Raw genomic sequence first — 27,173 nt, forward strand, 5'->3', positions numbered from 1 at the left:
TAATAAGCGTAATTATGAAAATAAATGAGATAAATGAAAAAACCAGGTTAGTGAGATAAATTAAAGAGGTCAAATATTACCATTCTTAACTAAAAAATGAACTATTTTATTCATACGGCACAACAATATTATGTCTTTATTCACTTCTATCATAAGTCTTAAGTGTTCGCTTAATTATCTTCTATTATATTCTAGAAAATATGACAAAATTTTATAAGTCATAGTTACACTTTTAATCTCTTACTTGAAAGCTTCTTTTTTCCTTTTTTAAAGTAAAAAGCGTTTATTTATAATATTTTCTTCACAGCTAAAATGTAATAGAATCATGGTATCTGCTATATAATGTAACGAAATGACTTACCAGCTAAAAAGTTAACCGAGTAAAGATATTGCTGTAAGATAACAGGCAGGATTGTACAAATAACATTTTCTTTTAAATTTAATTATTCTTTTCCCCTCATTCTGGCAATGGACATGAAAGCCGAAATAATTACAGGCCCAGGTGATTATCACCCGTACAAAACCCAAGAAACAAGAAGAAAAGATGGGACTCTAACCTAACACCATACTAGGCTTGCCATTTGCCAATTGACTAAACTCTAGGTTGCAGAAACCATAGGAGCACTGGTTTCAGTCCGGGCTCCTGCCTGTTTCTTCACCATGGCAGCATGCTTCTGCCCAGCAAGATGATAAGTAAAGACAGTCTCACTATTGCACACCACATTGCAAATGGTGCACACTCGAACTGCTTGTGCCACAGCTCCACTTTCCACAACCTTCCGTTTCTTCGTCTCCAGATCCTCTTCAGTTGCTGCTCTCTTTTGTAATTTCTGTACATCAACACCACTGCTGTTATTGGCTACTGGCTTCTCTGTAGGTCCAATTATTGGTTTTGTTGCAGCTGGAGCAGGAAGTGAGGCAGGGGCACTAGTGCTATTCTTAGCTTTGTCCAAATTCTCCAGATTTTTCTGGTGTTTTTTTCCCTGTAAGTGCTTCACATAGACATCATTGCTGTTACAGTTGATTTTACAAACTTCACACCAGGCAGATTGAACAACTTTTGGTTTTTTTGCACCTCTAGTCCAAAAGCTATTGTTCTGAACTTTGATTGCAGCAAAATACTGACCAACCCCCAAAGATACTAAGCGAGCCTACACGATAACCAGGAGAGGTTTGATAACTGATTAGTACTTTATTTATATTATAGCGCCATTTGTATTGGCAATTGATATCAAGATTATGACTACTTTGACTTTTCTTACTTGCAATCTCCAACAGAATGTTACAGAAACTGATTGCTTAATTAGGTTCTTAAACTGAATTTTAAAGTTGCCCAACGAGAGAATACACGAAAACTGGTAAGCAGCAATTACACATGTCTTATGAAAAATGAAAAAACTGAAAATCCTCACGAATGCAAATTAACATTAATTTGCCATCAAAGCAATGCAATCTTGAAACAAAACAAAAAGACAAGCATCAAGTGTGAATCAATAAGAGAGAAGGCTAGGCTAGAGAGCAAAGTAATTACCTGGGCAGCATGTTTTTTCCCAGAAAGATGATCATTGAATGCTTCCTGACCATTGCAGGCAATATTGCATACTGTACAAACCCTAACAGAATCAACTGCTGCGCCACCATTGAGAAGTTTCTGTCTCTTCATCTCCAGCTCCTGGCTTGGCAAACTTACTTTATTGATTGTATTGCAAGATCTTTTTAATGTAGCAGCACTGGGATTATGTTGGTTCTGCAAATTCCTTAGGTGTTTCTTTCCAGATATGTGTTTCTGAAAAACATCTTTGCTATTACAATCAATATTGCAAACCACACACCGCACTGGTTGAATGACCTTGCTTTGGGTAGGAATGCTCTGTGTTACATTATTCACCAAAGGCTGACTTGTAGCATAGCTGTCACCTGAGGAATTTAAACTGGTAGACGGTAATGACCCCTGAAACCAAAAGCTATGGGCTGAATAACAAAGAATGCCAAAATAGAAAGAAACACATGCAATTGATATTCCCTTTCCAACCTCAAGTTTAGGAAAGCATAGTTAGCTATTGAAGGTAAATCCAAATATGAGAACAATGGAAAAGGAAAGAAAAATCTCTAAAAACCACTACATTGTTTACGACGTTGGGTTTGAGATTCTCTAATCCTTCCAGGCCACTAAGTGATGACATACTTAAGATACACAAAACTATTTGCATTATACACACAATCTCAGTCAAACATTTTCTAAATAAAATGGAGAAATTTACGTAAGTTTCCTCATCAAAAACAAAATGATAAGTTTTGAGCCATCAGTGGCATTATGTTTCTAGACACGTAGAACGATCAAAACATCCTTATACCCCAGGACAGGTTTGATTCCGTTATCTCTTCTAATTTTGAAGAGGAATGTTAAGTTACTCTTATGAGTGCCACAAGCTTCAGAACTCAATACTATCAACATCCTCACGAAGATTTTTCAAAGGAGAATGCATCGGATTTAAATTGCTTATTGCAAAGCTGCTATGGAGTACTGCAAATTCAACTTGATTACAAGCTAAAAATGTGAAGAATCATCTTAAGCACTCAAGATTACACATACGGACCATAACCTTCCCTACCAAAACCAAAAGCAAGCAGATTGGATAGCGACTGGCAAGAAACCAACCCCACATTACCCAAAAAAAAGTTGAAAAAATTCACAAATGGTCATATACCTCATCAAAATTTACAGTTTTAACCACAAAACCCACTAACAAGAGCCCCCTCAAACTCCACTTTTGCAATCCAATAGAGCATTACAAAGACACCTTAAAACTCTTGAAAAACATCAACACTCCACATGTACACAATAAAACACCAAAGAAGCTCCATTTTCAATCAACAGATACTGCCAAGACATCGTGAGTTCACATCAAACCCTCAAAAGTCATAATTTTTTAAGATACAGGAAAGAAAACAAAGCCAAGGAAAATACCAAGTACTTACATTTTCATATGTTAAGGAACCAGCCTGCCAAGTGACCCATGCCACAGAAACCGCATTTGGGTCCACGTAATATTGGGTTGGGATTTGGTTCTCAATTCCAACGTGGGTCGACGGGTGCGAACCCGAATCGGCATCCGGGTCGATTCCAGGTGGATAAATGGCTGGCTCTGCATGGTGAACTGCAGGCTGAGGGTAAGAGAAAAAAGAAGAAGGGTTAGGGTTAGGAATTGTGGGATGGTTAGACAAGTAAGTGAAAGAAGGCGGTTGTTGTAGCTGTTGTGTATGGTACATTTGTTGCGCTTTTGCTTCGACGATAAATTAAGGCTACGGCTCTACTTAGGGTTTAGAAATTCTTCAGAGGAATCAAAGAAGCTCCGAAAACGAAGAATGAGCATTCCACTTTTTCTTTTTTTTATTTTCTTTTTCCATTTTTTCCATTTTTGGTCTTTTTGCGCTAACTTGTTCGGAGATGCTGGACTGGGTAGCTTTTCTCTAGAACACCGCCCATACTCTGATTACACCCACTTCAGTTTTTTGGCACCAAAACGGTGTTTATGAGTTTTGTATTACCTTAATTCATTCAAAAATTAATATTTATTAGCATGTTACCAAAGTCGATAGTGAATTTTTTTTTATTTTGTTTGTTCTTTTAATAGGTATGAGTGAATTTTTTAGAATTTAAATATAGTGACCAATTAAATATAATTTACTTGAAAACTATAACTAAGAATGCGTTTTACATTGAAGTTGGATAATTGTAATTTAAAAGATACATCATTAAAGTGTTTAGTAAACACTAATTGTTGTACCTTAAAAAATATGTTGATATGATTTTTTTATTTGTATAATAAAAAATTTATTATATTTTTAATAATTTTATTAAAATTATTATTTAACATTTATATTTACAACATATTATTAATTTTATTTTATAATTATAATTTTTTTTACAATAACTGTAACTTAAAAAACATATCACCTCAATTCTAAATAGGACCCAAATCGATGATAGTGATTTTGTATGGGACCTCTCAATTGAGTTAATGATATCAAGCTTCGCCTTCAATTTTTTTTTTTTCCTTTGCTTCACATGCTTTTACGTCTCTAATCCAATGTTTGATACTGTAATTGATGCATCACATTCACATCATATGGAACAATGACGTGGTGAAATGTGGCATGATTTGGATTTAAAATCTAATCTCTCGTTCGGTCAGCACGTGTCAAAAGCAAACTGCGATCTTCTAAAGCTTCACGAGACCAAAAGGTGAGGGAACCACTTGTGAAGTGTTATTTGTCAACCCGGCAATACCTGGCTGTAATTTTAAGACCAAAATACCCCCGAATCCGGACAAAAAAGCGCACAGCCTATAAGAAACAAGCTTCCTTGGTAGTTAAAAAGTAGTTACTGGTTCATGGTACTACCTGACAAAGCAGCATCACGCTGCCAGCTGCTAATAGCAAATCAGCAAAGCATGCCCAAGCCCAGGGATCTGGCTTCTCCATACTTTGCCCAGGTTCTCGCCTAACAAAGTGCTTCTCCGCAAATACCTAATTTTTTTTTTTTTTTTTTTTTAAATCGTTCTTATAAAGTTTGGGGAGCTTGGATTTCAAATCCAAGTTTAGGATATTTTCAGAAGCACTTTTAGAAAAAAGTACTTTTATTAGACGGCATATTTCAAAAGTACTTGATAATACTCTTCGGCAACATGCAGCACTGCAAGTATTTTGTCAAAATAGCAACGCTACACTAGCCAAGTAATTTCTTAGAAGACGTATTCTGTTTGAACTCTAAGCCTCTTGTTCTATCTTAAGCAATCTATTTGAACGTATCTTCGATTAATTCTAATTTGATCTTAAGTTTAAAGGTAGTTGCTTTGCTTTCCAAAAAGTGTTAACCCACCCCATAATTGAACCTTTCCTAATCATATTCTTATTGAGCAATATCTAATTAGGTTGAGTTGTTTCACACTTTATCGATGATTAGGTTTGGAGTTGAGATCTTCACTATTTGATATGATATCTTTAATCAATAAGCTAGTTACACAAGTGTGATTCTGGTGAACTAACTCGAAGCCAAATGAACAAACATGAAAAAGTAGTCCAATCAAATCCATCATTATAATATTATATACTCATCTCAACCTTTGGATCAAAGATATAATAACACTCCACTTAAAATTAGTGCACTAATCTTGAGAAAGAAAATTGAGATAGAAGTGAGATGGGTTGTCAAGTTGTATGGTAGGTGACTAAAGAACCACCTTGAACTCACATGCCGTCTTGGTGTACATTAGAAATTTTGCTTTTTTATCTCTTCGTGACTTCACACACCAAGCCAATTTTCAACACCTCACTCATTTCACTTTGGTGCCAAGATAAGATTATTGCCCCCAGAGTAGGTTACTTTCTGTAGATAAAGTACAAACGTGAAATTCAATCACTGTAATCAATACGGTGACAATAAGCTTGCACTTCTGCATGAATGGGGACTTATTCTATGGCCAAAAACAGACTGGAAATGAAAGGAACAAAGAAATAAAACTTGACCGAAACTTACAAGATGGTAGTTTTGTTTTAAGGCCTAACACTTGTTGTAAGGCTAGCAATATGTTGGCATATAGTCCAATGTGTAAAGAATGAATGAAATAATAAGCAGAAACTTGTCTGTACACTCTAGAAATTTTATTGGAAAAAAACCATGGCAGGATGAAGAAGGTCAGTTGGAGATTAAACTGACAAGCGCCTCGTGCTTGTGGCTGCTACTGATCCACCATTGTTGCAACCCCAGATGAGCATTGCTGTCTTCCTCGTCAGGAGCAGGCAGATTAAGGTCAAGAAAGTTGCGGATTTCCGGTATCGGATTCTCAAGTACTATGGCGGGACTGTTCCTAGCTTCATTGCCACCAAGTAGATGTGATCTTTTATGACCACCTAGTGCTTGGCCTGATGGGAAAACTTTGCGGCAAATTGGACATTCGTGCTTTTTCTTTGCCCCACAACTTGTCTCAGCTCTATGATCATCACAATCAGCAACAAAGAAATGATCAGCAGAATTCTCATTGTTAATGGATTTGATTAGCTTACTGTCTGCTGTTGGGTCAGGTGAATGCTCAGCTTCAATGCTATTTTCACTGCTGTCAATTTTGGTAGCAAAACAGCCTTTGATCTTTTTATGGCTAGCTCTGTGGCCACCAAGAGCTTGGTATGAGTGAAAGATCTTGTTGCAAGTGGCACACTCAAATTTGCTTCTCTTTTGAGAATCCTTGTAGAATTCAGCATCAGAAGCATCAGTTGTTGATCTTTTAAAAGAATCTGACCTCAATTCAGGATCAAACGAATTGCAAACATTTTTCTTGCTTGTCGAATTCTGCTTACTAGAACCCAATTCAGCCTGATCTAATTCTGTTTCCTTCTTCAAGTTTTTTATCACTTTAGCTTTCTCAGAATCCAACTTCTTTTCTTTCAGCTTCTTAGCCTCAATCTTAGGTTCCAAAAACACAGAATTGTTATCAGAAGATTCAGCAACAGAATTCAAGACACCTCTAGAACCCACATCCCTTGAAAGCATCATCAAACACATGGCAACCTCTTCTTGTTCTTGCTCAATCTCAGAAACAGAAGAGGAGCCATTATTTTTGTTATTAGCAACTGAAATAGAACAAGAATTTGCAGTGGGGGTTGCCATGTACCTTGTTCTTCTTTTCGATCTCCTCTTTCGATTTGGAGCTGCAGTTTCATTATCAGATTGGCTGTCAGTGACCAACTTCTGATTAGCACTAGTCAAAGAATCTTGATCCTCCAAGCTAGTGTTATTATTAGACACTCTGTCTTTCTCTGAATTACACTTCATTGGTTTCCAAGAAACAAAACCTTTGCCACAGAGTTGTTGTTGTTGTTGTGAAGTATTATCTTCACTTGAATCTGCAATTCTTTTAGACTTCTTCGGGTTCTCTCTGAGGCCATAACCATTGGTCTCAGTGTTATTAACAGATGGAAGCTTTTTCTTTGCAAGCTGCTTGTGATGACCATCTGTTGTTTCAGTGATGGTGATCATATGAGACCTCATATGACCACCCAAGGATCTGCCACAGGGGAAGCTCTTGCTGCAGAACTTGCACACATGCTTGAATTCTCGATCTTCTTCCATTGATGATGATGATTAACAATTGGAGATCAAACAAGCAAAAGAAAGAAAAAGCTTCAAACGTGATCAAAGAATTTGAAACAATAATGCTACAATTCTTGATCTCATTACACTGAAAAAAAAAAGTCTAAAAATAGTGATGAAACAGAGGACCCCAGATCAGAAAATCAAGGCAGAAGCTGAAAATGAAAGCAAAAACAGGATCTGTTTTGCTGAACAATCGATCACAGAAAGGAACCAACAAGCAACAACAGGCCTACTAGCAGTAGATAGCTTAATATTATAGTGGGTAGCTGAATGTTGAAGAAAAAATCAAAGTTCGTAAAAAGAGGTTAAAAAACAAAAAACAACCCAATCAAAGGAGGAAAATTAAAAGGGAATTAAAGAACACAGAGAGAAAGAGAGAGAGAGAGAGAGAGAGAGAGTGAGAGAGTGAGCGTTTCTTTCTCTTTGCTCTCTCTTTCTATTAATTTGTTTGCTACTCAACACATGGAAATACAAAAGACACTATATTTAGGAGGAGAAATCCATGCATGGAAGCAAAGATAAAAAAGAGGTAATGGGAAAGAAAGAGAGCATAGCAAGCAGCACGTGTACTCAACTGAGAATCCTACGCCACCTCAAATCCAACGACTGTTATTGCTCCACTTGAACAACATCCCTAAACTAACTCTTAACTATTCTTTCCTTTGTCTTGCTACTCACACACTCATCCTACTGAAAGGTTCCACCCTCTGGCCATTATTCTCTTTTGCTCTCTCTCTTTTCTCCCTTTTTCACTAATATAATGTACTTTCTGCAAATATTTACTGTAATGTTCTCTAACCAATTAATGGATCACAACTTTATAATGACCTAGTCAAGATATTTTTAACTATGGTCTCGTGTATACGCATTCTCTTAAATGTGCATACGTGTGCCACATGATAATTTTTTACTAGAGTAGTGTCCAATAACGTTATCATCACTATTACATAGTTTGTTATAAATTCGACATTACAAGTTATTAAACCCAAAAATTTAACAACATTTTACAGGAGCAGTAATGGAGCAATTTCATTTATGGAATTGTAGAATATTTGTGATGGTGAACTAGTGGAAATCTGGGGGGTGATTTAGTAACTCAGCTCTAGCAGACCAAATTTGGCAAGCTATGATTTGCATGTGGCATTAGAAGGTGTACTTTGTGAGGATCTTTCCTCTGGTAAACATTTCATTTGAAGGGTCCCATAATATATAAGGAGATGGGGACTGGGCAGCGGTTATGTTGCCATATTTGCATACATATCCCGAGTCTTTTACTGTACTTTGTATCCCCCTAAATCTCTCAGTAGGGTGAACCGAATGCACATATATATCATGAATGAATTTAAAACATCTAGGTGGCTAGTGTTAATAAATATACAGGATTAAAATAACATAGAAACCTTCCTGAAAATGAGGTTTCATTTTGCTGCAAATTATCCACATGCTTTGGAAATTCCCAATTTTTGCAGCCAATCTTCTTTCTGCAATGTATGAATATTTATAATTCACATCTTCCTAGGTTGCGCTAGCAACGTGGGGATGTTACAACTTACAAATATATTCGGAAAGCATAAAAAATTATAGGGAAAAGTGTGTGTATGCGTGCGTGCGTGCGTTCGTGCGTGTACACGAGATAATTTGAATTTTTTATAAATTATAGGTTCTCATAATTAAACAGACGTGGTTAGAATTCCAAAATTCAATTAATAACGAAATGATGATATATAATGCATACATATGAGATAATATTCAATTGATTGTTGAACCCAAATTGTATCAATATCGAGTTAATATAGAATTGGACAATAAGTTCGATATTGTAAATATTGTGAAATTTACCAAATATCATAAGTAAAACTCGTCACTTAATGGACAACTAGTGCCATTGTTTTCATAATAATTTAAGCTAATAAATAAAAAGTAGCTCTTGAGTTTGGAGATCGCTAATCCTATTTATAATACACACCCTGTATTAATTAATCAAAACAAGCTGTCTGCGTGCTTGGCTGCATTATCATTTCAATACAAAATTAAACTAATGGTTGGATGTTAGCTCATGTTCACTGCATTATTGTCAGGGATAGGCCAGCATGGCCATACTGACCGGCCTTAATCGGCTTGCGTTGCCCTAATCGCAATGTTAATGTCTTATTAGCAGCTGCTAATCACATTTTGTTTGTGATAAAATCCCCCCTTTGGTGCCCCATTTGCCGGCAGTTTAGTACAATGTTTAGCTGTAATTCTTTGTTATTGTTGTTTATGTAATGGGTTATACAAAAGTTGTCAAAAGAGGTGATTACAGAGAAAAATAAGCACTCTTTTTTTTTTTTTCCAAATAAAAGGACTCTCTTATCACTTATCAAGATCATGTGCATGCACATTATGTGTATTCCTATGCTGCTGGCCAGTGAGAGTAATGTGAGAGTTTGTGCCTACTGCTGCAATGCGTGAGCCAATTATGCCTTGCCTTTTTCTTTTTCTTTTCATTAATTTTTTAGCATTCTTTTTGGGCCATGATTCGTTGCTAATTATTGATTAACAACTTCAAATATAATACATAATTCTCTACACTACATGGTTAAAGTATTTATATAGACTGTATATATAAAAGAAAGTATTAAAGAAACCACTATAATACATAGCACAAATCATTGGATGTAGATATATAGTTAATAATACGAAGTTTTCATCTAATACAAACATTTGTAAATTTTAAAATATGAATTTTAGACTGGACGAAGTTATCTAGTTAAATAAAATGTTAATTTACATATTGACAATGGTACCTAATCTCAAATTCACAATTTACAGTGTGCATATAACATGTTGGGCATGTACCAGTGGCTATTGGCCACACAGACAGTAAAGAAAGAAACTTGACTTTAGAGGTAAGAGTGCTGCTGGTCCTCCGAAAACAAAAGTGATATGCTAGAATTGACAAGTAGACACCTTACAAGAAAAGAATTGGCCAGTCTTTGTCTTGTGTTCTGCCATTGCTAGGCCTTGTAAATATATTTTAAAACGACGATATAAGATAAGATGCCTACTTTGGCTTTATGCTTCTTCATCTTGTATCTTTTCTTTACTTCTCTTCTCTTCTTTCCATGATATAAATTCATCACTAGCATCCACGACCTAACCCAATCCTCGTTCCTCCTACTGGTGGTGGGTCACCATTGAAATTGAACTCAGCAACCTATTGGCGGAGTCCACCATATTATCTACAACATGCTCTTCTATTTAAAGAGAGATATACAGTGACCCCATTATTTTTTTTCTTCTTCTCTTTAACACCCCCAAGTTTTTCATTATAGACTCCAAACTTATGCATTTAACGTAATTTATGATGTACGTAATACAACAAAAGTTAATTTGGGAGTTCATGACAAAAAATTTAGAAGCGAGGATTTAGAATCTACAACGATGAATAATGCCACAGACACAATACCTTATAAGCGATAGCAACAGTTAAATTTAAATGTACAATATGAAAAGTATTTGGTTAATTATATTGATCACTTGCTCGACAAATTTTATTTTATAATAGTTATGAATCAAAAACTATAACAACTCAATCAAAATATTCCTTGTATTGATATCACCACTGAAAATTATGCTTATTTATTTTATGGTAAAAATATTGAAGCTAACAGAACTTAATTAGCTCTCATCTATTACTCTTATCTATTTCAGTTTTGTAGAAAATATAAGGCCTAATTGATGACGATGTATTAGTGAATACACATCGAAGGCATGTAGGTCACGCAACATTCCAAAATTTTATTTCAAATTTCATTCAAAATGATGCGACTTATGATACGTGATTCGTTAAATGGTTGATAAATTTTCATAATTTTTTTATGAACTAATAATTATAATATTATCTTACCAACTAATAAATCAATATCATATCATTTACGATTATAGCACTAATCATTAATTTATAGCCCACTTTACCAGAACTTCCTCACCATAATATATAAATCTTATTTATAAGAGAGAGAGGGGTCAACGGGAGATCCCTTCTTTTACTATCAAACCACACAAAGCAAAATCTAACAAATTGCTGCCACTTTTTCTGAATAAATGAGTTTAAAATATAAAAGAAGAAAGATTATTAAATGGAAAATATAGTTCGCTGGAGATGTAAAAGATACATATAAATTTTGGCCATGTGGCTTCCTTCACTCAGTTAAGCAAAGGGGGTTTGGCCGACATCCAGCAGCAGTACTGATTAAAGATATAATTAAATGATTAGATGTTGAGTTGCATGCATGAGTCACGAATAAGCATTTTAAGCTTTAACCAAAATATTAAATCATTAATCCAGATACAAAATGAAACCATGAAAGCATTCAAAAAAAAAAAACCATCTCTTTTCTGACGGACCTTTCAGCTCTGAAAGTAAAGTTCTAACATATTTGATGGATATATTAAAAACCTTATTCTTGTGCATGATTTACTTTATTCTATTAAACTAATTTACGATAGATAATCCGAAGCTAAATTATACCTTCTGAATTAATATTTAGGAGAAAATTATAGTTATTAATATTATTTGGAACTAATGAGTAGTCCTTATTACTAATCAAAAGCTTCTAGTAACAGTTAGGAGATGAGATATAGAAAAAGAGGCAACTCTATGTGTTAGCACCTAATACATTTTAAAATAAATATGAGCTGATAATAAAAGTACCAAGTGTTGCTTCATATGGGTAATGATGCAAAACAAAGCAGCATGTGTGATCAGTGAGCAAGATCTCACCAGAAATGCTTTGGATATACTCAAAAGAGCCGATCCGAAATTCAGGAATAAAAATCGATTTGTTGGTGGGATCCATTTCTTGCCTGTCTTAGATTTTGGATGGCAGGACAGAAGTTGTTTTGAGCCAGCACAAGCACACACACTAGCAAAAAGCACTTTCGCTCTCTTAATGAAACTTTGGTCACCAAGCAAACAAAATAAGTCATTTTCGCACGTATAGTTACATGCCTATTCCCTTATCCAAAAGCCAAGGCCATGTGGGTGTTATAAACAAATATAAATTTAGAAGAAATTTGAAAACAAAACAAAACAAAAGGTTCAGTTATATATATGTTAGCATATATAGCTAACCAAACGAGGAAGCCGGCTACATGCAGTGGGTTTGGGCATTAATAAGTGCTTTAATAAAAGTTGAAATTAAATTTGATTAGAAAAAGGTCAACTGAATATTTTAAGCAATCTATCTAAATACATTTTTTTATGAATTTATATTTATACAATTTCCAGTAACCTTGCCTGGACCATGCATGGTGTTGGTAGTTGATTTTGCATCAATCTTGCCAGGAAAATGAAATTATAACTCAAGAAGCAGAAAGCTAAACTGCCAGCCGGCCATATAAAACGGAATTTCAATAACGTAGTTGATAGTACTATGTAAATTATAATTTAGAATTTTCTTCTTTTCTTGAAGGTGTGGTCAAGGACTAACCATCTGGTATTCGAAAATCACATTAGTCCTCTACTAATCCAGATTCAAGCCGGTAGCACCATTAGGACAGCAAAACTCTTCCAACAAGTATTTAACACACATGCATTCCCAAATCTCGAACGAGAACTTTAGTTAAGTTAGAACAATCTCATATCAATTGATCTACATACTTGTTGGTGGAAATTTACGTGTTATTGCAACTTAAACATAAAATAAAATAAACAAGGTATGAGAATTGTTAAGATTGTTAAGACTGCTTCTAAAATTATTAATGTCGGGCTCTTGTCTAAAACTCTTTTTATTAACAGAATATCAGAGCTAATCAACTCTCTAATTTGTGTTCCCTCTAAATTGAATTCACATAGGCTGAATATTTTAAGTTGAGCAGTTTCTCTGACAAAAAATGAGGTTTTTGATTAATGGGTTCTTATAAGTTATATTCCTTGTGAAAATGATAAAAATTAATTATAGCATTAATTCATGTTTCTAGAGAATATATTCCGCATTATAGTAGCACTAGTAACAATATATATTTATATGTCATTGCAGAATAAAAAAGTTAGTTCCACGTCAGTTTGTCAATGCTTTTGAAGTCCTATTTCTGTAACTCATTTCACATTAGGTTGTTAGCAAAACCCACCAAACTTTTTTTGTGTTTAACAAAAAACAATTATTTAAACCATTTTTCAGCAGCGTACTTTCTTTGTAAGGATACTTTTTTTTTTAATGGAAAACATCGATTAAACGCTTAAATGAAAAGACTTACGTGAGTCGGAATTTCTTCCAACCAAATTATACATCTCGAATTACTAACAGCGTATTTAATTAATTTATAAGCGGTGTCATTATTACTTCTCAATACATGATTGATTTTGAAGTGATCTTTTACAACCATACAATCTTAAATCTTGACAATTAATTATGACATTTCTTTCGTACTTCTTTCTAAATCTTTTACCGAGTTAACAACAGTCTTTAAGTATTCCAACCAAATTATACATCTCGAATTGCTAACAGCGTATTTAACTAATTTATAAGCAGTGCCATTATTACTTCTCATCAATACATGATTGATTTTGAAGTGATCTTTCACAACCATATAATTTTAAATCTCGATAATTAATTACGATATTTCTTTCGTACTTCTTTCTAAATCTTTCAACGAGTTAACAACAGTCTTTCAATTTGATTCAACGATTAGCGGCAGTGTCTATTCCCATTTTAATTCCAAAATTCATAGCTTCAGCATATTCAACATCCATGTGAAAATCTGTATTCTGAATTCCTGCAGCCATTATCTCCCCCTTCCAAGTTCTAACGATGGCCGCTAGGCCTGGCATTATTCTCTTTCCAGCATTTGTAAGGACACTTTTATTAGACATTTTTCTGGTTGAATGAACTCTTTTCTTCTATACTCCGATACATTGGGAACGAGACAATTGTAAATAATTTCATATTTGATTTCCTCCACTATTTCAATAACGTTGTATAACTCTGTGAAAACATAAGATATTTTTTTAGGTCAGAAATACGAAAATGAATAAATGATAAAAGGCTACAGCAGAACAAATACATGTAAGATATTTACTCCTTTTCACTTGTTTATATTCAATAATTTTACTGTAATCTATTGTATATGACAAACCAACCTCCAGCAAACAACGATACTATTTTGCTAGAAATTCAAAAAAAAAAAAAAAACACAAGAGTCCCTATGTACCAAATAATAATAATAATAATAAATAAATAAATAAATAAAATAATAAAAAGACTAAAATATCGAAGGTTGTTAACTACCTAAATATTCCAGTCTTTTCATACTGTTTATATGTAGATATGGTAAAATGGCTTTGACCCTCAATTTCACGGTTAGGATTTCCAATTCGAAGGTTCATTAGAGCTGGGCCTAGACCTGGGTTTTTAAAAAGAAGCCCAGGTTTTGGCCCAAGCCCTAAAAAATTTAAAAAGAATTAAATTAATTAAAAAGTAAAATGTATAATTGTAAATTAGAAAAATGTATAGTTGGTGGGAAATTAGATTTCATTCAGATAATGACAAATTGGGGAGCACAGAGCATCAATTTTTTAAAATAAATTTGTGGATATTTTCTCAACAATATAGTAATGTAAAGGAGCTTTTTATTATTATGTTTATCTTAGTAATTCCATGTATTAAAATGATATTAGAATCCATGATAATAAGTTCCAATTAGCAGCTTGGGCGTTATTAAATTTTACAATGAACATTTTCAAAATTAGGAACAGGAAAATTAATATTCCAACAACCAATATAATAAAGTCCATGGTCAGCATTAAGATGGCAGCATGGGGAAATAATACATGCTTACCCAGTTACCCTTCGTTTTAGATCTTCTTTGTTTATTTCTTTCCCTAATTTTTTTTTTTTTTTTTTGGTTTATGGTTAATGATATGTATTTGTTTTGTGTTGGACTAGGAATGTAAACTATATGTTCCCATGAACTTTAGTTTGATTATAATAAATAAATGTATTGCTGAATTTCATAGATGAAGTTGGTGGGAAGTAGTAATAAGCATAAATCATGTGAGATTGATACGGGTGCTGAAGAGGTTGGTGGTGATCAAAGCGTTGAAGGAAGAAGAAAAAGGCAATGTCATAATGGGTTCATAAGATATTTGTAAGTTTAGTCAATGAATTTATAAATAAATTTAATAAGTTTCTTAAGGTTCATTAATAATTATGGAGTGGTATAATTTCGTAGTCATATGATGATATTGTAGCCGTGCGTGAGGTTAAGACAAACGATGGAATGACTTGCATTATAAAAGGGGTATGTGAAGTTGCACAATAAAAATAAAATAAAATGGTAATTTTCAAGTATTAAAGGTTTAGTTAGTTTTGTTTATTTACCATGATTGTGTACTCGATGGAAATTGGATTATGTTTAAGAATTTACCACCGGAGAAAAAATGTCAGTAAAAAAGTGAATGCGAACAAATAGTAAAATCAGAAGTGGCGAAGGCAAAGTTCTTGACCAGATGCGCTTCTGATTGATTAATGGCTGCCATTTCACAGTTGACAGATGAACAAAGAGTAGTTGTTTGTCAAATGGGCTTTGGTAATTTGCTACAACTGAATTGGGGAGGCTATAGAGGAAACTTTGTGGCTGATAATTGAGAAGATTGGTACTGTACGGTACATTTTAGAGTTGAATGGTATTGGCTTTTGAACAAGATCATCGAAGAAACTCCACCAACCAAGGAACTTAGACTCAATCTATGCTCTGCAAATTCAGATATTCTGTAATATGAAACTACTTTTATGTGTTTTGTTATTCCTAACTTTTTCGGACTTGGTACATTGTTATGGAAGTATGACAACTATTATGCCCGTGCAATCTGAATTGTATCTTTCTTTATGTCATGATATTGAAACTTAGTTTTCTGACTCCAACTTCTAAGAACTGCAATTGCAGCATCTTTTGAATATTTCATATGTGCTTGTAGTATTTTCGAATGATTAAACCTGCCATTTAAGTTTTTTAACATTTTTCCTCTCATTTATATTTGCTGCACCATTTACTTCATTTATGATCACTCACTGAAGCTAAATGAAAGCTTTTTCATTTATATTAACTTGCCATTCAAAAGCACAGTTTACTTCAACTGTCAAATTGATTACTTGCATGCATTGATTTCAATCCAAATAAGGTTATTGGTCGATCAAGAAAGTGAATCCATGGATGGAAGCTGGGTATATGGTGGTTCCAACTTTATTCAACCCACGTATATGATCAAAGGCATAGAACAAATCGTGAACGATTTTTCGGCTACCTCAAATTCGAAGAGATATAGTTTGTATCCTTTCAGGCTTAGTTAAACTTTTATTCCTTTAACCTTATAGTGTTAGTGATCCTATTACTTGTTATTTATAGCTAGAAATTATCAATTGATGCAAACGTATTAAGATTTAAGAATTAATTATTTTGAATTTTATATTCACGAAAAAGTAAAATTTTGATTTACATATTAATCTTCATAAAATATTTTGAATTATCCGTAGCTATAGTTGCAGTGCAGTTCAAATTCAACGTAAGTTAACATAACAATCTTTTTTCTTTCTCTTTATATTAAAATTCTTGAATTATATATATCAAATACAACTCTTTCTATTGCTTATTTTAATTTTCTGCACAGGAGGAAGTAAAGGTTGTTGTCTTGTTTTCATTCAATTTCCAAGTTTTTTTCTTTTTTTCCCCCTCTCCCTCTTGTCCTTAAAGGTAATTACTCGAATGGATATTTCAAAAATAAAATTTATTGTGAAATGGAGAAAGTATTTTTGTTCAATCAAATCTCATCCAGTATAAAACTTCGGTGTCCAAAAAAAAATGTCCAGGCCCCGTGAAGGGCTGGGCCAAGTTTCAGGACATGACTTGGGCCTGGACAAGCCCGGCCCGGCTTGAAGATCAGCGGTTTTACAAATTTCAGTCGCATTAGAGACAGAGACAAAGGAGGAAAGCAACGCCTCCGCCGTTCTGACAATGGAGTTTAAGATTTACAATACGATGACGCAGCAGAAGGAAGTCTTCACGCCGATTGTTCCCGGCAAAGTCGGCATGTATCTCTGTGGCATCACCCCGTATGCCCTCAGCCACCTCGGCCACGCTCGCGCTGCCGTCTCCTTCGACCTTCTCTACAGGTCTCCTTCTTATCTCATTATAAAAAAAAAAACAGAATTATGATTTTAATTTTATTTTAATTTTTTTTAAAAAATAATGTGCTGTACTTGAAATAGTTTTAAAGGGTTTAGTGTTGATCAATGGAACCACATTTTTGTTTAATGTGAACTGAACTTTGCAGATACTTAGAACATCTGAAGTATAAAGTTACTTACGTTAGGAATTTCACCGATATAGATGACAAGGTGAGAATCTTCATTCTGTTTACTGTAGAATGCTAGGATGATTGTGTATCATGGTTTTAAAATAATGTGCATTTGAAACAATTAAAGTAGTTGGATCGTGCAACGCATTGATTATACACCCTTTCCAATTTCAACAAATTCATGGGCATCTGTTTCTCTGATGCATATCACTATGTCGGTGCTGTCTTAATAGGCACTTTTACATTTTTGCTGGGTTATCGTTTCTGTGAGACACGCTTTTTTTTTTTTTTTTTCTTTCCTTTTTAGCATTTTTCTCTTCTCCTTTCTTGACTCTTTTGTAAAGACTGCCTATATGTGGACCTGTGCAGATAATTAGTCGGGCAAATGATTCTGGGGAAAATCCCTTTAAGTTTCAGTGAACGATATTGTGTAGCATATCAGAAGGACATGCTTAATCTGCAGTGCCGCCCTCCCTCCGAAGAGCCACGGGTGTCTCAACACATTGAACAGATCAAGGATATGGTAACCCAGGTTTTGTTCTTGCTATTATGCTCTATTTATCTATGTGAGATATTTGGATAATGGAAATCTAAAATTCGTAGAGATGGAATTCTTCTCAACATTTAGAATACATCACGGGGGAAAAACTTAAAAATTTCAACAATAATAAAAAAGATCTTAAAAGTTTCAATGAGAAAAACTAAAAAAAATTAGTCAAGAAGATATGATTTTGAGTAATGCTAGGTATCCCAATGCATAAGCTTAATTTGAGTCCCAACTAACGTGACATTCATTTATTAGATGATGGTTAAGTAAATTTACTAATTATGAAATTCATCATCCAACAGATGAGTGACACGTAGCATTGAGACTTAAGTTGAGACTCAAATAATGAGATCTCCATCATTATTGTATATTTTTTACTTCCAATGAAACCATTACAAAATAAACAAACAAACAAATAAATAAAATCAGTATTATTTTTAAATAGAATATTTAGAATGACGGAATATGAAAAGTTGAAATGATGAATTGATGATTAAATAATAGATATGGACTTTAAATTTCTAGAAACTAATTTTTTTTTTCTTTTTTAGATGAACCAATGAATATAATATGGAGCAAGAAATTATTTCATCTATTGATTTTTGAGATTATAAGATTTTTAATAGAAATTAAAAGAAATACTAAAGTTAAAAGATTTTAACATTAAATAATTAAAGTTTTCTTTTTTGGAAATTGAAAACAAAAGTAACTTAAATATTTTTTTTGGGGAAAGAATAATAATGAATGAATTAATTGTTAAATAATATTATTAATTATATTTCTTTAACATTAAGGTTATTATTAAATATAGGTTTACAAAAAATCGTAATTATACGATGATTATTAGTTAGAGAGATGTCTAATGGGGTTTTCTTATTTCCAATAATTCGTAATTAACAAAAAAAAAACTTTATTAATTAAAAAAATATTTAAAAAATGAGGCCTTCCCAAAATACCTATACCCAATACCCCCTACAAGCGCAAGAGGTGAAATTACATGCATACGAGCGGAGACTCTGAACAACGGATTGCAATGCCGCAGAGCTTATGGAAAAATACCCCCCTACTATGCCAAGTTTCGTGCTTGACAGGGGGGGCATCAGGCATGGACAGTCGTCAGGAGGCTCCATTGACCAATTCTCTAAAGGATGGGATTGCACTATATATGCGTAGTGATTGTGGGGACTTGAGACAATACTTCAAAAAGGAGCAAGCATGCATAAAGGATCTCAGGAACTTGCTTGCTTACAGATTGCGGAACGTGATAAGGCAGTTCAAATAGCTAAGTTTAAACATTTGGAAGATTTTAAGTTTTTAACCAGTGAGTGGTCTTCATAAAGTTTTTTAAAAGCAATGACAAGGAGATGATGAAGGCATACATAAATAAGTACACGGAAAAGAGGCAACTCTGTTGGCTTGGCACTCGGCAGGCACCACTCCATTTTAAAACAATAAAAGTGCTTATTGTCATGTCGTGTGTTGCCTTCCTTGGGTGAGGATAAATTTCGGATTATTGAGAAGAATGATAATTTTTAGAATATTTTTAAGTTATTATAAATTTTAATTTATTTTTATTTTTTATTTAAAAGATAAAGAAAAAAAAAGTGAGGTGGGATAGTTAAATTTTTTTTTTTATCTTATTAACAAAAACAGAAAATAAATTGAGACTTACAATAATTTAAAAAATATTTTGAAGATTAGCATTCAATGAAAGGGTAAATTCAAAATTAACCGTACGGCCAATAATGCAATGCACCATGTATAAGCGAGCAAGATTCTACTTAAGCAAAAATTAAGAATACGAAAATGATTAAACCTGCAATAAATGAAGGTAATCGAAAGATAGAAATCTGAATAATTTTATAATTTTCAGTTAATTCTCATTTTATGAGAAAATTTAAATTTAAACAATTAAAAAGAGGAGTAAATCTAGTTAACTACGCGAGGAAGCCGGGGGTAGTCAAGTTTTTGGCATTAAGTACCATAAAAGTGCTTTACTGCTTTACTGCTTTACTACTTACCGCAAAAGTGCAAAGTGCTTTAATAAAAGCCGTAAAATTGACAAGCTGAAACAACAACACTAGAATCTTTATGAAAATAAATCAACACAACTTCCAATAGCGTTGCCTGGGCCGTTGTAGTTGATTTGATTTACTAACAATTTGCAGCAGCGGTCGCTGCCAAAAGAGAAGATAATAGCTATTACCATGGTCCGATAGTTGATTAACATGTTGATCTAGCAAATACTTTCGTTAAAATTAACGGATATTATCAGGGTTTCGATCCAATTCATACTTAGCAGTCGATGCTCATGTAGCTGGCAAGAATTTTTTAAGGGGGTGCGGCAGGGACCAATTTTATGTAAGTGGCAAAATTTAACGGAGATTTTATGACATTTCAACATGCTACAAAGGCCTACACATACTGTACAGCGGGAAAAAGTGGTCTCTCCCAGTATAAAATATAAATCACTACCTCCTAAGGACCAACTGAGCTTTTCCCATCCCCAAAAACCTCCTTAATCATGCTACAAGTTGGTAATAAATCAACTTTATTTCGGTAACTTCGATAGCCAGCATCCCAAACTTTAGCGCTAGACGGTTCCCACGAGTATTCATGGACACTGGTATTCCTAGTACTAAAGCTACCATGCCACTGATCCTCGTTTTCAGCCCTCACCAGGGAAGCTGGCCCAGTGTCCGAAGACGTGCACGAGTCATCTTGGACTGCTCGGTCTCCTTTTTCATCTTGGGGCTGAAATGAAGGAACGGGACTGGAACCGTTATGCAGCTTATGATTGTCAGTTCCATCCACAGTGTCCTCGTCATAAACATGTAAACCCGATTCTTGAAACCAATTATAACAAACACCCTCATTATATGCCGGGGTTTCAATAACAGAATCCTCATCTTCATCGGATGTTCCAATTTCATTGTCACCAGAATCATCACTTCCCTGCCACTCATCATTATCACTATCAATGTTCATTGCCGGACATCCGTTCTGCAGTGCCCGCTTTCGAAGCATGAAGACATTAAAGTAATAACTAACTATGTCTTTTTTGGTTCTTGAAGGGAAGGCAGCATAGAGAATGTCCCAGAATTTCCTACCCAACGAAACTGGATTAGAGTAGACAATCTTGTGAAATAATTTTTGCTCCTCATCACTCCATTTATCTGCAACTAACTCACCCATGTTAAGGAACCCAAGATCTGCATATCTTTCCTGCCCAAGGTGATCTCTAAGCTCCTCTCTTGCTTCGGTGATATGCTGCCTGACACATCTAACAGAACCCCTGTCCTCACAAAGACAGTCAGCTCTACCATTCCCAACTTCGCCATCACTATCACGTGTTCCCAAATCAGGCATTGGAATCACACAAGTTCCCATTAAAAATTTTTCACATTCATTCCTATTAATGTGTTCAAAGCCAACCGCTACTTCACATCTACATGTATGATTTGAAGTTTCCTTGGCACACTGAGGGTCCCATGCTGGAATATCAACTTGATGATCCTCCCCGATGGGAACAGGTTTCTGTGGAGGGTAACTCATTAGCAAAGTATAGAGTTGCCTAGTTCGACGATCAGGGAAAAGATATTCCCAGTATAGTGGTTCATGAAACGGTGTCCCTGGCCGGGAATCTTCTTCACTGGTGCTGCTGGTGGGCAAGGATGAGGTGGAAACACAGCCCGGACCACTGCTTTGAACATCCTCAGCATTCCCTTTATGTTCAGCAAGGATACCACCGACTAGCTTTTCATCACCCTCAGCAACACTTCGAGTGACTTCAGTTCCACCTTTTGAATTACACATTAGATTTCATTAAAGTTACATCTACTTGTGGAGTGGTTATTCATCATAAGACTTCACATTTTCCATAAACAAAGAGAAAATGCTTTTAAAAGGACACTAAATTAATACAAACAAAGTACTATTTCAGATTGCAAACGTTGAGCTTTTTAGGCATTCAGAGTATACATAGCAATTTCCCACCAATTTGGATACTTTACCGACATACAATTAGAAAGATTAGAAAATAAAACACACAAACATAACAACATCTAACAGTGGCTTCAACTACTTGTCCAGCAATTTAGAGAATTCCACAAGATGGAAGGGTTGATGCTTAAGACTAATTAAGAGTAAAGTCTAATAATCTCTCTCACCTGAAATGTGTGGCACCAGGGAAGCATCTTCAGAAAGTCCAGACTCAAGGGATGAAAATAGCTGGTTACCATGCTCTTCTATTAGTCTTGAGTGTTTGGAAGAAACCTCAAATGTTTCCTTATCATCCAAAGGCCTTTTCTTCACCATGTTTGACAGCTGTAAAGTTGACATTACTTAAAAGCTCTAAAGCACAAGAACAGGCATGAATTAAATTCAACCCCAGCTATTGACCAACAAAATAAACAACCAACCCCATGCATTACCCACTGCCAGAAATATGATTACAAAACAAGACTGCAGCTCCACATTAAATCTTGTTGACAAGACAATTCACTTGTCCGCATATTCCAAATCTTTTATTTGAATAAGTTCACTCCATGTCATAATTAATCAGGTCCAATAAGATTTATTTTACATTGCTAGAAGAATAAATATATCACATGCCATAACAATTAACAAGTAGCTCTTTTGTCAACTTCCCAACTCAGCTCTCATGAAAAAAAAGTAAAAAGAAAAAGAAAAATACTACTTTTGTAAGATGCATATGTATGGATGCTGAAGCAACCATAAAAGTGATGTGTTTTGCAACCTTTTGCATTATTAAACAATTTTCACCGTAAGTTCACCGTCATTGCTCTTGGTATTATTATTGGTAACTAAAGATGGGCAGGACTGACTTATTGCAGGCCCCTTACAATCAGGGGCAATTTGGTAAAATGTCTAACCGAATTTTATTCTTATGACTTAATGGCAAATATAACATACCATGATATAGTATCCAAAAAAACAAGGGATAAAGGGTACAAGAACTGATTTTTACCTTAAATAAAGGACTTCAAATATAACAAGAGATCGGTCAGATTACTTGCAGCTCAGATTAGCAAGCAATCGAGGATTGAATGCGTGAATTATTCGATGAATTTGACTTTCGACAACTCAATTAAGTAACGAAAAAGCCCCAATTAAGAAACCCTAGCCCTAGATCTTCAAATTAGGAAGAAATTAACAAAATCAGATCCGAACCCGTGAACAAAGAACACCAAATTATTACAAATTTATTGCAAACTTAACAGATCTGAAGATCTAAAATTCCCTAGAAACAGATAAAACCCAGAAAACAAAAATCAAAATTATTTACAAAATAATAACGAATTAAACGAGAAAATCAGAACCCATAAACGGAATCGCTCAATCTACAAAGGGTTTCGTAGATCTGAGATACAAATCACAGATTGAAAAAGTGGACCAAACCCTAACCCTATTTACAAATCCAATCACAGCTAAGGCCGATGCTAGGATCGAACAATAGATCGAAGAGAGTATATTTCGAATTAGAGACCAATTCGAAATTCAGAACTAGAAAATCAGATCGAATCAAACGAGAAGAGATCCAAGATCGAAAGTTTTTTTTGGATATTGACAAAAAAGGACATAAACAAAATTATTTTATATATATATTTTTATTTTTGGTAACTGAAATAAGCTTATAAATGAAAATAACTAAAAGGGCGCGTGTTTGCGAGTAATTACAGAGAATGCCCCTCCAATTATGAAAATATGGAATGACCGATGCGGTTTGTATCGTGTGGATAAAACATGTGCTATTTAATAGCAAGTTGGTGGTGGTGATTTTGATTGGATTACAAGCGGGTGACTGACACGTGTCACGTCCTGGAGGGAACGTGGAAAAGTTTCAAAATTTTCGAAACTTTTTGGTCTTTTCCTTAAAATTTTGTAGACCACGTGATTGTATTAGGGAGCTTCTATGTTACGTTGAATGTACCATACACAACCAACAAGAACTACATAATTATGTGGGTTCTACAATTTATTGGTTGTGTATGGTACATTCAATGTAACATAGCAAAATCTGATTGTATTATTATATATATATATATATATATATATATATATATATATATATATATATATATTTTAAGAGTAATGCTACAAACACACATTTGTGTATAAACTTATTTTGTATAACCTGATGTAGCATGATAAGATTGGTTGAATTAAATATTACTTAGCTCATATGATTTGTTTTTCTTAATTTATATTTTTATTCAACTAATAAATTAATGTTACATCAATTTATATAAAATAAATTTATATAAAAATTTATGGCTGTATCATTACTCATATTTTAAATGAAATAAAGAGACTCGAGACATGCTTATAAGTCGGGGGCGGTCTGGGCTTGAACATAAAGCACACGTGAGAGTTGAGTAGGCCCATGATATGTCTTACCGTAGTGCTCTTGCCACCCCATATGGCTAAGATTGGACGATGGGATTAAGTATAATATTAGAATAATTATGAAATTAAATATTTATTTTATGCTTGGTGAGTTTAGTTGGATTGGATTAAGGGGATTAAATTTGAATTTAATCCTAAAATTATAGGATTAATAATACTAATTTACACATTAGTTTAAATGGGATAAGATTTAAAGAAAAAAATATCCATTCATGAGACTTTTATTTATATTATTTTTTTATTTACACATAATATTCATTAGTTAATTAATGTTTTATTTAAGATTTACTTAAAATTTATTTTTATTTATTATCTATGATTTAACTAAATTGGTACTTTTACTTCTACTAACTCTTGAGATTAAATTTTCATTACTTGTATATTTAAAAATTTATCAATAAAATTAACATTTAATAATTTATTGCATTATTTGATTGTACTAAATTTAATAATCACTAATATAATATTAAAAAATAATCATGCAAATTATTAGCACCATTAATTAATTGATTCTATATAATATTTTTAAATAATTGCTAAAAATTAATTAAATATTTAGATTGTTTTATGTATTTTTATTTTATTATTATATTATGACTGCCCAATAAATTTAAATTTTCTTATTAATTAATTTTTAAATTGATTTTCATTATGATTATAAAATTTTATGAATAATTAAATATTATTTAAATATCAACTTAAATGCTATTTAATCTTATCTAAATATAATTTAATTTTACCAAAATAAGACTATAAAATATAATCAATCTTAATCCAATCTAACTTAATCCAGTCTAATTTTAATAATTAGTCCAATTCAATTATACGTGCCAAACGTAACCTAATAGTCTTGATAAATTCCCCTTTGTGAACTTATTGCTTTAACCTCAGTTTAAAATTACTACTTTAATCTTAGTTTAGTTACATGACAAGAAAAGAAAAAAAAAAAAGTTCTTTTTCTTGTTCACGCATCACTCTCATCATTATTAAATACTGCAGTCGCTTGACTTTTTTGTTTCAAGTAAGTAATAAATAATCTTTTCCTTTCTTAATTCTTTAATTATTAGATAATTTTAATATATTTTTTTTTCTATTTCAAATGGCAAAAGAAAGACAGAGAATGTACAAGAATAGAGATTTTTTAAGAAAAAAAATTTCAAATAAAAGGAATAATCCATTTAACAAATCAAAATGTCAAAAAGTTTAAGACAAAAATTGGGTGCAGATTACTAAATTCTATGGCCATCAAGATAATCAATCTTTTGCTTTTTTTTTATTGCTAGATTTTTGCTTCTTTATAGTAGATCGGTTCTTCTTCTTCTTCTTCTTCTGAGATAAACAATAATAAAGGAAAGCAATGGGGTTTAAAGAGGAGGGTTCATCGAGGGTTAGCCCTTGTAACTTATGTGATTTCAGATAATCAACAGACATAATACAACAGGCTTGAATTAATTCAAAGACACATGAATAACAAGTCTTAATAAAAAAAATAAAATGGGAAAGTCATTGAAGCTTGCTTGCTGTGGTTGCTCTGGTTTGCTTCTCCTGCCTTGTCAGCATCGCCGAAATTCTACTAAAATTGATACCCGTGGTGCCTGAGTCAATGGAAGGAGGACAAAATTCTGCGGAGTAGAGCACTTGTTGCAGGTCGAAATTCTAATCTAACAATTGAAGCATTGGGACATAGGCCTAATTGTATTTGTTTCATTGATGAATGTGAACATGTGATGAATCTTTTTCGGATTTTGCTAATCCATGGGAATTTATATTCTCGAAGATGGAAGCATCAATGGTAAACATTTTTTGAGACCCCATCAATCAATCCGTCTATGTGGGTGGAACAAATTAACTTTCCAGCATCTTTATCAATCTATCATTTCATTGGTTTTTTAATTTATCAAATCATTAATTTATTAACTTACCAATTATGGGTATTAATTTATTCACTGTTATACGCTATTGTTCGGTACTCTTTAAACATCACCTCTTTGCTTGCTTACTCTAAAAATAAATAATAATAATAATAATAAATGCAACATTAATCTTCTTTCAATATCAACAATTTTTTTTTTCAAACAAGGAAATTAGTAATAATTAAATGAAATCACATAGAATAGACTCAATTTTTTTTTTCTTTCTTTCTTGAAGCAATCAACTGTATCGCTTAAAAAAATGTTTGTGAATGTGCTTCCATCTTCGATATTATAAATTCTTATACCCACTCTCAAGAGCGACTGCTGGTGAACTTCTTAAGCAAGCCCTCAGGCGAGCCCTTCAATTCAATGAATTTCTTCATGAATCATCTAAAATCTTTCTATCTCCCGTATTATCCCAAAAACAGTGCCCTGTTTTCCAAACTTTTGGCCTCCCTGCCCCCTCCATGCACCATCATCACTACTAAAATCTAACTCAAAAGTCTGAAATTTGATATGATATTTATTCTTCAAGATCATCACTTAATCTTGTATCCCCAATAATGCTCCTGCTGATTCTACCATGTAACATTGGGACAAATAATCCATTGTAGTCGACAAGTGAGCAACTTGTTTGGATATAGCGTTCATAGATTTTATATCACCATAAAAATCTATGTAATAAAATCTTTCTTGATAAAGAAAACCATCTAAAACTCTAGCATAACCGATTAGGGGTACTGCAGTCCAAACCTGCCAAGCATAATTGATAACCAATTTATAAGAAATTTATTG

The 27,173-nt window shown here is 33.5% G+C and overlaps 4 protein-coding genes across 7 annotated transcripts; 1 reads left to right on the forward strand and 3 right to left on the reverse strand.

Moving 5' to 3' along the window:
• Positions 1-412: 412 nt before the first annotated feature.
• On the reverse strand, positions 413-3,448 carry LOC102613273 (uncharacterized). Of its 3 annotated transcripts, none has more exons than XM_025098704.2 (3): positions 2,980-3,448; positions 1,532-1,951; positions 413-983 (listed from the first exon to the last, which is right to left on the reverse strand). In XM_025098704.2, exons 1-3 carry the CDS (start codon positions 3,268-3,270, stop codon positions 600-602), a joined length of 1,095 nt encoding a protein of 364 aa, XP_024954472.2. In that variant the 5' UTR covers positions 3,271-3,448; the 3' UTR covers positions 413-599. The 3 variants fall into 3 exon arrangements, with proteins under 3 accessions (XP_024954472.2, XP_006477626.2, XP_052294755.1); XM_006477563.4 differs by having other exon boundaries at positions 413-1,151; positions 2,980-3,437; XM_052438795.1 differs by having other exon boundaries at positions 413-1,151; positions 1,532-1,964; positions 2,980-3,128.
• A 1,984-nt stretch (positions 3,449-5,432) lies between these two features.
• Positions 5,433-7,685, reverse strand: LOC102613745 (zinc finger protein ZAT4-like). The gene has a single exon (XM_025099477.2). The coding sequence runs from the start codon at positions 7,127-7,129 to the stop codon at positions 5,699-5,701; it is 1,431 nt and encodes a 476-aa protein (XP_024955245.2). The 5' UTR covers positions 7,130-7,685; the 3' UTR covers positions 5,433-5,698.
• A 9,349-nt stretch (positions 7,686-17,034) lies between these two features.
• LOC127901241 (cysteine--tRNA ligase 2, cytoplasmic-like) lies at positions 17,035-18,121 on the forward strand. The gene is made up of 3 exons (XM_052438140.1): positions 17,035-17,304; positions 17,466-17,529; positions 17,859-18,121. The coding sequence occupies exons 1-3, from the start codon at positions 17,147-17,149 to the stop codon at positions 17,907-17,909; spliced, it is 273 nt and encodes a 90-aa protein (XP_052294100.1). The 5' UTR covers positions 17,035-17,146; the 3' UTR covers positions 17,910-18,121.
• A 2,270-nt stretch (positions 18,122-20,391) lies between these two features.
• On the reverse strand, positions 20,392-23,780 carry LOC102614254 (uncharacterized). 2 transcript variants are annotated; one of them, XM_006477568.4, is made up of 3 exons: positions 23,027-23,780; positions 22,206-22,362; positions 20,392-21,836 (listed from the first exon to the last, which is right to left on the reverse strand). In XM_006477568.4, the coding sequence occupies exons 2-3, from the start codon at positions 22,351-22,353 to the stop codon at positions 20,515-20,517; spliced, it is 1,470 nt and encodes a 489-aa protein (XP_006477631.2). In that variant the 5' UTR covers positions 22,354-22,362; positions 23,027-23,780; the 3' UTR covers positions 20,392-20,514. The 2 variants fall into 2 exon arrangements, with proteins under 2 accessions (XP_006477631.2, XP_006477629.2); XM_006477566.4 differs by having other exon boundaries at positions 22,206-22,389.
• Positions 23,781-27,173: the final 3,393 nt, after the last annotated feature.

Source organism: Citrus sinensis, chromosome 3, assembly GCF_022201045.2.
Source record: "Citrus sinensis cultivar Valencia sweet orange chromosome 3, DVS_A1.0, whole genome shotgun sequence".
Lineage (NCBI taxonomy): Eukaryota > Viridiplantae > Streptophyta > Magnoliopsida > Sapindales > Rutaceae > Citrus > Citrus sinensis.